The following is a 12,625-nucleotide window of genomic DNA, read 5'->3' on the forward strand; positions in this document are numbered from 1 at the left end:
CGGCTACTGGTGATGCGGAAGTGGATCTCTTTCTCCCTCGCAGGACAAGGTATCATGTATATATGCACTAATTGTAAAGTTGACAATTTGGGTTATATATGAACTCTAACGTGTCAAATAGGTTAGCATGATGCATATATAGTTGGCAAAAGAATTATATTGTTGTGTAAACTGTTGCATTGTGTTGGTTTTAGAATGAAGCATATATAGATGGCAAAAGAACGTATTGGGATTGGAATTTGTTAAGTATAAGAAGTAATTTAAGGTGTTTTTGTTAATGGTGTAATGAACAAATGGAACCGGACTATGTTTTCTTGATTAAGGCTAAGACATTCTTGTTTATAAATTACTAGACAGCTTTATTATATATTTTAATTATTTTACATTTAGAAATTTTGTAGTGTACGACTCAGCTAGGAAATACCAAGTGTGGTTATTATATCTTAAACTTCACGAAGGAGACCGTTCATGAAGGACTTTAAATACTCGTCAATAACAATGTAAGTATAATTTAGATGTTTGATTATGTTTATATTGGTTTGTTTTGACCCAATTCGTTTTAACTCGGCCAAATTTTGTAACGTTTTGCTTGTGTAATTTTCTTAGGTTGGGAGAGGCAAAGATGAGTACACGCATGCAGATTTTGATGTAATTTGAGAAGAATGGTCTAGTTATGTGTCACGGTTTGTTTTCCGGTAGTGATATATGTATAGTTTTGAATATTAATGAATTTTTTTTGTTAATTTGGGAGGATTTGTAATATTTTGACTTAGAATGTCTAATTAAGAAATGAAATAGATAATTTTGATGCTATATTTGTGTAATTATTGTAAAAATTAGTAATTATGAATATATATATATATATAAGTATACGATGACACCCATAAATGCTAGTCGTAAATTGGTGTCATAAATATGAGTAACGAAAGCATGTCATACATGCAGTGACGGATTTAGAATTTTTTTTTATCTGGTTCGCTATTTTAAGATGCTCTAAATATATAAGAACGCGTATAAAAAAATTGGGTCGGGTTGACGATTCGGATTGGTTTAACGGTTCGGGTCAAGAAAGATTAATCATATAATAAAAAACGATATAATAACTAAAAAACATCATCATTAGAAACTAAAAAAACACGGGACTTAAAAACGATAATCTTTCGAAATAAAAAAAAAACTAACCTTATAGTTGTTCTTTACGAGTTTTCATCTTTTGAAAGCGTTGCATTACATCTTCGATCGAAACTTGTAGTAAAAACTCTCTTTCAATGTAGCAAATGCAAGAATCATTCATGTACCCGTCACCCATCCTATTACGTAGTTCCGTCTTCACATGCTTCATTGAAGAAAAACTTCTTTCAACACTAGCCGTTGCAACCGGTAGAACTAGTGACAATTTTATTAAACGATAAACCAACGGATAATCAATGTGTTTTCTTGTTTCCACCATCATTTTTGCAAGATCACTTACCCCTTTAAGATTGTCAAACCTCGAATCTTCTTTCACATTAGCAATGTAGTGGCCAAGTTCAAACATGAGTTTGTCTCTTTCATCAAAACTAAAATCATACGGATACATCTCGGCCAACTTTAGCAAGTTTAGCTTATGAAAGGGGCGAAAATCACGACACGGGCTCAAAGAACTCATAAACGTAAGCAAATCCGTGGTTACCTCATTAAAACGATTTCCAAGCTCTTGAATTTGCATATCGAGAACCGTATTGAAATTATTAACCACATAATGGTGACGATTAGTGATGTTTGTTTTTCTTCTTCGGTTTTTTGGGTCAACATACTCATCTTCCATGTTAACAACTTCAATCTCATATTTGTCACAAAAAGATGTAACATCTTTTAAAAGAGAGTCAAAACCTTCAAGTCGATAGTTTTCAAGAGCTTTTTTGGTTGATCTAACCAGCTCAACTGCATTCATGATGTCTTGATCCTTTCTCTGAAGAGCTTGAGACAATGTGTTTGTAACTCCCAAGATGTACTTCATCAAATGTAGATAAAATACAAAATTAAAAGATTTTATGTATACATGAAGGCCATGTGCTTGACTTTTCTGAGCACGTATCTCTCCCCAATTTTCTATGTACTCGAGCACATCAATAACGGCAGGATATAAAGCAAGCAAACGCAAAAGAGTTTTTTCATGAGAACTCCAACGTGTATCTCCAGCTCTCGCAAGTGACAATTCTTGACTTTTTCCACGCCCTGTTTCAATTTCCGGATTCAAATGTAATCTCTCTCTTTGACTTTCTCTAATCAAATCTACTCGTTTGCAAGAAGCACCAACAACATTCGTTAAATCCGACACTTCATCAAAAAACTTATAGATGTCATGATGCTTTGTCGCAAGAGCCACAACAACAAGTTGTAGTTGATGAGCAAAACAATGAATAAAATATGCCGAAGAATTTTCTTTCAAAATCAAAGCTTTCAATCCATTAAACTCACCGGACATGTTGCTTGCACCGTCATATCCTTGGCCTCTAACCTTCCGCAAACTCAAGTTGTAACGAGCAAATAAATCATCAATTGCAGATTTAAGAGACGACGCGGTTGTTTCCTTGACATGGACAAGGCCAATGAATCGTTCTTTTACAATTCCAAATTGATCAACGTATCTTAAAACCACGGCCATTTGTTCCTTTTTAGAAATATCTCTCGATTCGTCAACCAATATTGCAAAAACATCATCACCAAGTTCATTGAATATCTTTTTTAATACTTCTTGTGCAAAACAATTGCAAATCTCTTTTTGGATGGATGGAGCGATCATTTGGCATCTCCCCGGAGCGTTACTTAATATAACCTTAGCAATATCTTCATTTATTTCTCCCAACAATTTCAAAAACTCTATAAAATGTCCTCTATAGAGTGAACTTTCAGATTCATCATCACCACGAAAAGGTAATCCACCATTCAACAAACCTTTTGCAAGTCTAACTGAGGTACTCAAACGGAGTCTATAGTCCCTTTTTTGTTTATTAGTTTGTTTGTCAAAGACAACATGTATGGATTGTTCTTGTTTAAGTAAGTCCTCACCTTTTTTACGTGCTTTGTTGTGAAGGCTTCTAATACCACCAACATGTGAGGATATTCTATCAGAATGGCTCCAATTACCAAATCCATCGGTCACAAACGCATCTTTTTGACCAGTTTCTGGAAACAAATAACAAAACAAGCAATATGCTTTATCCGTTTTAACACTATACTCCAACCAATTTTCATGTGTCTTAAACCACTCGGGACGAAATTTTCTTAAGCAACCACTAAAATCTCGTTGCGGGAAATTATGCCCAATAGGTTGACATGGCCCTCTTAGCAAATATGTTCTTCTAATTTCATCTTTTTGATTAGGATGATATGATGAAATCGGCTTTCGATCTGAAGGATCCCATGGAAGATCATCCAATTCGACTCTTGCCAGATTATTACTACTAGATGGTGAAGGGTCTCGTGGCCTTCTCGATAAAAAACGGTCCATAATCTATCAAATTTAAGTTCTGTAAAAGCAAAAATAAAATTCAAAGCCCTAAAAAACTAACATCTTTTTTGAACACTCAATCATCAAAAGTCTCATTCTAACGAACTACAAAAGGGGCGGGATTCGGGAACGCACCTGAACGCGGAGGCCGGACTGCCGGAGGGTATCGGACTATCGGTGAGACGGCGACGGCGAGTTTCTGGTGTGACTGTGTGACTGTGAGTGTCGGAGTCGTCACCGTCGGCGAACGCGGAGGCCGGAGGATGTGTATTGTGGATTTAGGGTTTTTAATTTGTGGGAGCTACAGATGGAATTGGAGATTTGGAGGTGGTCGGCGTCTGTCTGTGTGACTGTGAGGTGGTCGGCGTCTCGGCGAGTTTCTTTCTCTACGGTAGAGGTGGACAGACAGACAGTGAGGGAAATTGGGGGTGTTTAGGGTTTTTAAGAAAGGTTTATAAGGGTAATAGAGCACAAAAGAAAAAGGCAAAAAAAAAATAAGGTTGTGTCTTGTGTGAGACTCGAACCCGGGTCTGCACTCAAACACAATGCACGCCTTGCCACTAAGCCAGTATATGTTTTATGTATATATTTGAAACGAATTATATATATGGTTCAGCCCAGAAACACATGGTTCGCTAAAAAAGTCGCTATTAAATGCTCCACTACGGTTCGAAAAACACCTGGTTCGCTTGACCCGGTACTCACATGAATAAATCCGTCCCTGCATACATGTATGTCATAAATGCATGTCACAAATGAGTGTCATTAATGTGTGTCATATAACATGACACACAGGTGCGCGTCATATTTCCTTTATGACTGGGCCTTCAATGACACGCATTTGCGTGTCATCTGTACCCATTAATGACACATAATGCGTGTCGTTAAAGGCTTTTTTTCTAGTAGTGAATCGAACCCCGGAAGCTCTGATACCACTTGAAAACGCCTCAGATCTGAGATCTAAGATCTTAATACGATTAACGGATCTAGTTCATGATTACTATTAATTATGTATATCTAAATGTTATATTAATTGTATTATGTGTATATATTAGTAATAGATTAAGTGTGTGAAGCTTTGATCGAGAGAGTAAACAGACAGAGGTTTTATATCTTAAAACCAAAACTTAAATTAACAGAGGAGGAATCCTCTATATATAGAAGATGGAGTCTAGTTCGTTACATATTCCGTAACGAACAAGTCTCCACTTCGTTACATTACAATACATTAAATAAAAATAACGAACTGTCTTCTATTTCGTTAAACATCCTTAACGAATTAGGAGGGAAATTAACTTAATCATCTAGTTCGTTAAACATCTTTAACGAACTAGATTGACAATAACGAACTAACTTAATATAATAATATTTCTTTCATATATATATATATAGTATTATCATTTTTATTACGTGCTATTATCAACTATATTATAGTTGAACTTTGATTTCATTTTATATTGCCTCATACAAATGTAGTCTAGAGTTGAGGGTCTCTCTGAAAGCCACATCTTTATCCCGTTGGATAGAGGTACGGTGTGCCTACATCCACCCTCCCCAGGCCCTACTTATAGGTTGGCTATTAGTGGGACTCCACTGGGTATAATTGATTAATAAATACAAAAAATAAATACAAAGACTCGAGACGCAAAATCGTGCACTAACAAAATGAAAATTAAGCTAAGATCTGAGAGAGCCAAATACAGATCTGTCATGTAAAAGTCTGTTTTTGTACTACTTCAAATAAAATCCATATAATAAGGAATTTTTGCACCTTTCAGCAGTTTTGTTCCCACAAAGAGTCATGCTGCGCCAATGACTTGAATTTGTTTTTGAAAACACTCCACAACATAACGGTGGAAGATTCAAGTCATTTAAAACCACACAAGGAAAAAAAACTATTTTTCATGAAAATATTACACGCAGGCAGAGTTTTATAAACTTTTAATATACCTAAGTCAATTTCTTTTCTATTTCTTTTGTATTTGTTACATGCGAGTAACTTCTTTTTCATTCAAATAATGATCATACTGATAATGATGTTAATTGAGAAAGCTCAAACACACACACAGATCCAGGTTTAATGGAGATTTTGTATCTATGTTGTAATTGAGATTTTTTAATGCATCAAACACTTAAGTAATGTTCTTGAAAAGCTAATAAAGAAAACTACACAATTTATATTGAGTTTTTTTTTTATAAAATACCTACCTACTAAATTAATTGTTTTTTTTTCTCAAATAAAAAATTTTAAACAAACAAAACTGATCATAAAGCCATAACTTATTGCATACCCGGCTCAACATCTCTATCCATGTCATATTCCACAACGTATGAATCCATGATGAGCATCAAGGGAGGATCCTCCAACATCAGGGAAGGAAACTGCATAAATTTTAAAAGCATGATAAAATAAGAGGCATGTAGGGCTTTTATTTTAGCTAATGCTAACTTTATTAAAAAAATTACTTTTCGAAATATGGCGGATGAAATCTTTCTTCAACTTATCAAGGGTGTTTACATGCCAAAACCATCAAGGACATTGTATTCGGTCGCATGACTCTGAACTTTGTTTCGTGCACCCACTTTTCAATACCATCCACCTAAACAATTAAAACTTCATAAGAAAAAACATAAAATCTAAAGCACTAAATGACAAAAAGCAAATATTAAAAAGACTCACACAATAGCATTTCAAATAAACATGGCCGCAACATATAAAATATGTAACATTTGATTTCAACAACAATCAATATCACAATAATTTTAATTGGGTCAGATATAGGGATTTAGCAACAGCCAGATTAAGTATACAACCAATAAACAAAACAACTATCATCACAAATCATACACGAGACTTAAATGTAATCCTCAATAATCGGAGTTCCACCAATTGGAATCAATGAGTTGTAATTCAACTGAATTACCCATTGAATAGGAAAATCACGAAATTTGAATGATAGCGTACCTAGATTCAATCGAGTGAGTCTCTAATTCTTCAGTCCCTAGGGCTCGTGTATTGAAGATTGATGGTTTTCAATCCCTAGGGCTCGTAACGAATATGCCTTGAATGTGCATTAGTAACGGACGTGCCTTGAATGCGCCGATGCCGGAGACAGACTGATCTGAGATGGAGATTGCCGGAGTATTAATTACCATTTAATTTTACGGAGTTTTAAGGAGAGGGAAGATAGAAGATGAAAGGCATCCTATACGTAATATGATGTAATATAGATAATATAGATAAAACATGATTACAACAACTACACATACATATTTCTCCTCACCATCTAAAATATGAAATGAAGAGCCTTTTTAACGTATCTCGAACTCATCTATATAAAAGTTAACTTTTAAGTTAATTCCACAAGTTTAACATGAGTTTATTATTAACGACATCTTTTCATTCAATACACCTAAAACTAATGGGTTAAACTATTTTCATTACGATGAATTCGTTAATATTATTGCAATTAATTTTGTATCTCCATGAATACTTTTAAGAAAAGGAATTTATAAAACAATATATTTTAAAGCATTAATCAATCTTATCGTTGGATAGTCTTACATCAATTCATTAAAACCAAAATGCCTTTCTACTAGAAAATTAAGTCAGAGAACAATACAGACAACTTACAACGTACTTTAGAAGACTAGTTGTGTGGAAATTTCTCAAAACTTATATGTAAGGTTATTTTATATGTAAAATCTTTTCTTCTATTAAAATAAAAATAAGTATTATTATTATTTTTTACATTAAAGTTGACTCGTAGAAATTCATACTTTTCAACCAGAAATTAAATATGTGATCCTGTCTATTCATTAAGATCAAATACTTTTCAACCTAAAAATTGACTTAATGAGTAATGAGACAACTTATAAAACTTTAAAAGTCTAGATGTATGAAAATTTTTCAAAACTTGTTTCACGGGTTATCTTACAAATAAAATATTGATTTTATTATATTAAATAAAAATAATTACGATTATTATTATTTTGTTGAAACTAAAGTTGATTCATGAATTTTGTCCAAATATATGGTGATGATGTGGCGGTTAGGTGTTTGTTTAGAAAGAAAGTGAGTTTTTTGTTTTTGAGAATAATGAAAAATCTGAAATCTGATGTGACGTTGATATATGGTTTGTAGAGGTCCATCGTTATGGGTGCTCTTAGGCTGGTTATTGTAGAAAAGCTTTAAACCTCAAGTTAAAGTGTCACGCTACAGCTACGTAGGCAGTGGGTCTTTAACAAATCCCTTTACCATCTTGTTATGGTTTAAAGCATCGTTACCATATTAAGTTAAATTATATTTTTGTTTTATATTTTTAAATTCAACAGACACAATAAAAAGTAAATAATATTATAATACTACCATGTTAACTTAGATTATATTGTTCATATAATACTAGAAAGATTAAGAAATACTAAAGATTTGAAATATAGAGAATTTGGGGGTATGATTTTTGCTGAAGAAGATGGGGTTTATATATTTGTATATATTAAATTGGTGCTCGTGCGATGCAGCGGAAAACAAAGACTTTGGTAATCATGTAACAAGTTTGTGTGTGTTTATTGTTCGGTTTGAAACCGTTCAAAATAGTTATTGGTTTGATTTCACGGTTGATTTTTTTCTTTAACGTTTGGCCTGGCAATTTCAATTTTCAACGGGTTGGTTACGGTTTTCGAAGATAAAAAAACGTTACTAACGGTTTGGCTCACGGTTTAATTTAAATACCATCAAAACTAGACCGCAAACACACCTATGTAAAATGTCGTTTTTTTAACTGAAAAACTATAGCAATATCATACTCAAATTAAATATAATAAAATGCTTGTTTTTATGGTGCAATGTTTTAAAAAAAATATTAATGTATGAAAAATTTATGATCATATAAAATCGTTGAAGAAAGCTAGGTTAAAAGTGAAAATAAAAAGAATATATAAGTAAATGATTAAGGGACATAATTGTAAGTACTATTCAATTAAAGTTAAGATGACAAAATTATAACTATTTTTAATATGTTTCAAAGACCATATTGTCTTTTTTCAACATGCTTTGTGGGTTGTATCTTGTGTATTAAAATTTGTATTTTATTTAAAACAAAACATCTTAATTTGTCTATGTCTCATCATCCATTATATATAGATATATATATAATATTGAAAAGTAGATATATATAATTTCAAATGGTCAAATATTGAGTGTGCAGGACCTTTTGTTATCGTTGTCGTTCGTTAACCGGCTACCAAATTCCTAATACCGCCTAAGCTTTAACCCCTCGGTGCGAAGTGCTGGCCATTAAAGCCTGCCATGTCATTTGCCAACCCCCCCCCCCCCCCCCGAGCCCATGTCATTTTGTTGAGACTCATGGCCCGCAATAATTATTGTTTGATGATTAACGGACGAGTTATTTCACAAATAAATGAGATGTTACAACCCGTTTAAGGGTTATCCGGTTTTGGTGAGACCCAGACTCGCGAAAATTATTGTTTAATTATGAAAGGATTTCACAAATAAATGAGATGTTAGAACTCATTTAAGGACTATTCGGGTTTGGTGAGACTCATACCCGCAAATTCGGGTCAAACACATGAGAAGCCTCAAATCACAAATCAAACAATCTGTTGGCTTGAGAGAGTGTGGAGCAACCTGAGAGTGACACGTAAAATTTTTTGATAAACATTTATATAGATAAATAGATACAATTTGAAAGGGACATGGGCTTCATAGTTTGTATATCATGTAATGAGGTTTGTTTGTATCCTTCCACTTTCTCACCTTTCTATAATTAGCAACTATGCTTTGCATACTTAGTTGTAGTGGCGGGCGCAAAAGTTTTTTGCACAGAGGTCGGAAATTTTTAGGTCGGTATCAGTTATATATATATATATATATATATATATATATATATATAAGGTTTAAGTTCAAGAAAAAAATGAAATTACTGCAAGAAATGTGAAAAATAAATATGAGCCACTAGTTTTATTTTATGTTTTAAAAGTTTAAATATAAATGAAAAAGATATAAATGTAACAATAAAAGCAGACTTTCTCTCCAATTAATACAACTAATATAACCATAATAAATCTTTCTCTAATTAATATATCTACATAATTTAACTAAAATAATTAAAAAGATAAAAACAATAATTTAGTTTTCATAAATCATAAAAAAAATGTCATACAAATGTGTCCATTAAATATAAACTATAAATATACAACCTACACAAAATTATATAACCTACATTTGTTTTGAGCAATAAAAACGTACAATATACAAAAAAACATACAACTTACATATTAAATTCGACATTGACAATTATATAAACTACACAAATATACACATATCATATACGTGTGTAGGTTATATGTTTTTCGTGTATAGTTTATGTTTTCTTATTCTTAGAACAAGTGTGGGTTATATTATTGTGTAGGTTGTATATTTCACATTTAATGCAAACATATGTAAGATAGGTTTTTGTATTATTATTTATCACAATGTAACTACGTGTTGATGGATATTGATAAGTTGAGTTAGAAGAAATTGGTTTTAAATAGAAAAGTTTTTTAATGTATGAATAAATTGTATTTGTGTAGGATAAAGTTTTCATGTTTAGGTTATATGTTTTCGTGTGCGTGTATATTTTATTGATGATGAATTTTGTGTGTATGTTATATGTTTTCTTATTCTCATAACAAGTGTAGGCAATATATATTTTTGTGTATGTTATATTTTTTTGTTGATATTTAATGCTAACACATGTAAAATAGTTTTTTATATTATTTATCACAATGTAACTACGTGTTGATGGATATTTATATATTGACTTGTAAGAAATTTGGATAGAAAGAAATTTTAACGTATGAATAAATTGTACTTGTGTAGGATAAAAATTTGGATAGAAAATAAATGAATTCTTAATATTTTTCAATTATAGTAATTTTATTAGTTATATTAATTTAATAGATATATTAATTGAAGAGAGAGATGCATTTATATTTTCTTAATTAATCTTGAAGCTTTTAAAATATAAAATAAAACTAGTAGCCCATATTCATTTCTCGCATTTCTCACAGTAATTTCATTTCTTTCTTGAATCATCCCCTATATATATATATAAACCGGTTCGGTTCGACTGTTCAAGTCGAGTCAAATCGGTATATAACTTTTTATTCATTCGGTTTAACCGATCCGGTCGGGTCATAGAAAAAAAAAGTTAACCAAACAAAATATAAGATAACCAATATATTTAAAGTTGTTCTCTATGAGTTTTCATGTTTTGAAATATATCATTACATCATCTACTTTAACATTGATAAGCTAGTCTTTCTCAATGTAACAAACAACTATCGCTTAAATTCTCATCATCCATCCGATTACGCAAATCAGACTTCACGTACTTCATCACCGAAAAACATCTTTTAACGCTTGTGATTGCGACCGTAATACGAGAGTGTAAGGCCCCGTTACCGGTAGCCCTACTTTGGTGTTGGATTTACTCATAAACGCAGTTCTAAATATTAGAGTTAATTAAAACTTTACGCGGAATAAAAACTTCAACCATAATATCATACATAATATTCAAATCTTGTTTTATAAAACATTCAAAGTCATTTAAATCAAAACATAGTCTTTTAAAACATCACAACATTCCTTCGAGATGCCAGTATCTTCGATTCCATGCCATGTGTCTTCAATCATGCGAGCCGCCTCAACCTATTTGCATGCGTGCATACTAACAGTCAGCTACGCTGAGTGAGTTCTAGTTAATCACATAACTTACTATACATACACATATACGTGCTCGTAGGTACGCATCTCATACTTAACCTGTCCATCATTCTTTCATATACATCCATAACTAACCTTACGTTATAAAGAGCATTCGCCCTACATACCTCGGATATTATTAGGGTCTGGTACCCTCCATCCTCGGATATTATTAGGGTCCGGTCACCCTTCATCCTCGGATATTATTAGGGTCCGGTCACCCTTCATCCTCGAATATTATTAGGGTCCGGTCACCCTTCATCTCGTGCTACTATAACATACCTGTCCTTTACGTACCTTCCTTAACAATACGTGCAATCTCCGAAGAGCGTTCACGTACCGGCAACATATCATACTTACATCATACTTAATCATTCATACATCATATATATTCATACATACAACATTCATACATCGTATATATCAATCTTATCGTTAACTACCACCTGACGGTCCATGCAATATTTGAAGATTGTTCATGCACTGTCAAGCAATCATCATACATAATTCATACAGGGCATACACTTACCACTTAACGTAAGTGTATTAACTACCACATTGAGTATGCACACAGCCCCGAAAACATAACAAGGAAGTGGGGCTAGAAACTCACCTGGATCCTGTTGCGTTCGCCGTTAATAGTGATTCCTTTCTTTAATTGAGCACGGCTAACTGTTATTTATACATGGGTGTTAATCATCCGTACACTTAATTTAGTGGGTTATTTAGTTAGCCTATGAATCATCTATGTTGGGCTCATTTGTCCAACTTATGGAGATGGGCCAACTAGTTCGTTTGAGGCCCACTGATCATTTGGCTTCTGGGTCTAGCTAGGCCAAGCCCACAGACCATATTAATTCATTAAGTGTTCGAGAACCCCAAGGCAGAGAACCCACGAGGTTTGACTGAGAACTCGTATGTTGACCGAGGACTTATGGCCACCGAGATCGTCAAGTGACCGAGAACTCCTGGTCACCGAGAACCTTCCTGGCCGAGAACTACATGGCCGAAAACATCCTGGCCGAGAACATTCTGGCCGAGAACTCTTGCTGGCCACGTATACGTGCCCGTAGGTACGCATCTCATACTTAACCTGTCATCATTCTTTCATATACGTCCATAACTAACCTTACGTTATAAAGAGCATTCGCCCTACATACCTCGGATATTATTAGGGTCCGGTCGCCCTTCATCCTCGGATATTATTAGGGTCCGGTCGCCCTTCATCCTCGGATATTATTAGGGTCCGGTCACCCTTCATCTCGTGCTACTATAACATACCTGTCCTTTACGTACCTTCCTTGACAATACGTGCAATCTCTTAAGAGCGTTCACGTACCGGCAACATATCATACTTACATCAT

At 33.5% G+C, this 12,625-nt stretch overlaps 1 protein-coding gene across 1 annotated transcript; it reads right to left on the bottom strand.

Moving 5' to 3' along the window:
• Window positions 1-1,183: 1,183 nt before the first annotated feature.
• On the bottom strand, window positions 1,184-3,493 carry LOC143631695 (uncharacterized). Its single transcript, XM_077100376.1, has one exon. The coding sequence runs from the start codon at window positions 3,491-3,493 to the stop codon at window positions 1,184-1,186; it is 2,310 nt and encodes a 769-aa protein (XP_076956491.1).
• Between the last annotated feature and the right edge of the window lie 9,132 nt (window positions 3,494-12,625).

This window comes from Bidens hawaiensis, unplaced genomic scaffold, assembly GCF_021521415.1.
Source record: "Bidens hawaiensis isolate Kalapana, Puna unplaced genomic scaffold, B.hawaiensis_p1.1 tig00006228_1, whole genome shotgun sequence".
Lineage (NCBI taxonomy): Eukaryota > Viridiplantae > Streptophyta > Magnoliopsida > Asterales > Asteraceae > Bidens > Bidens hawaiensis.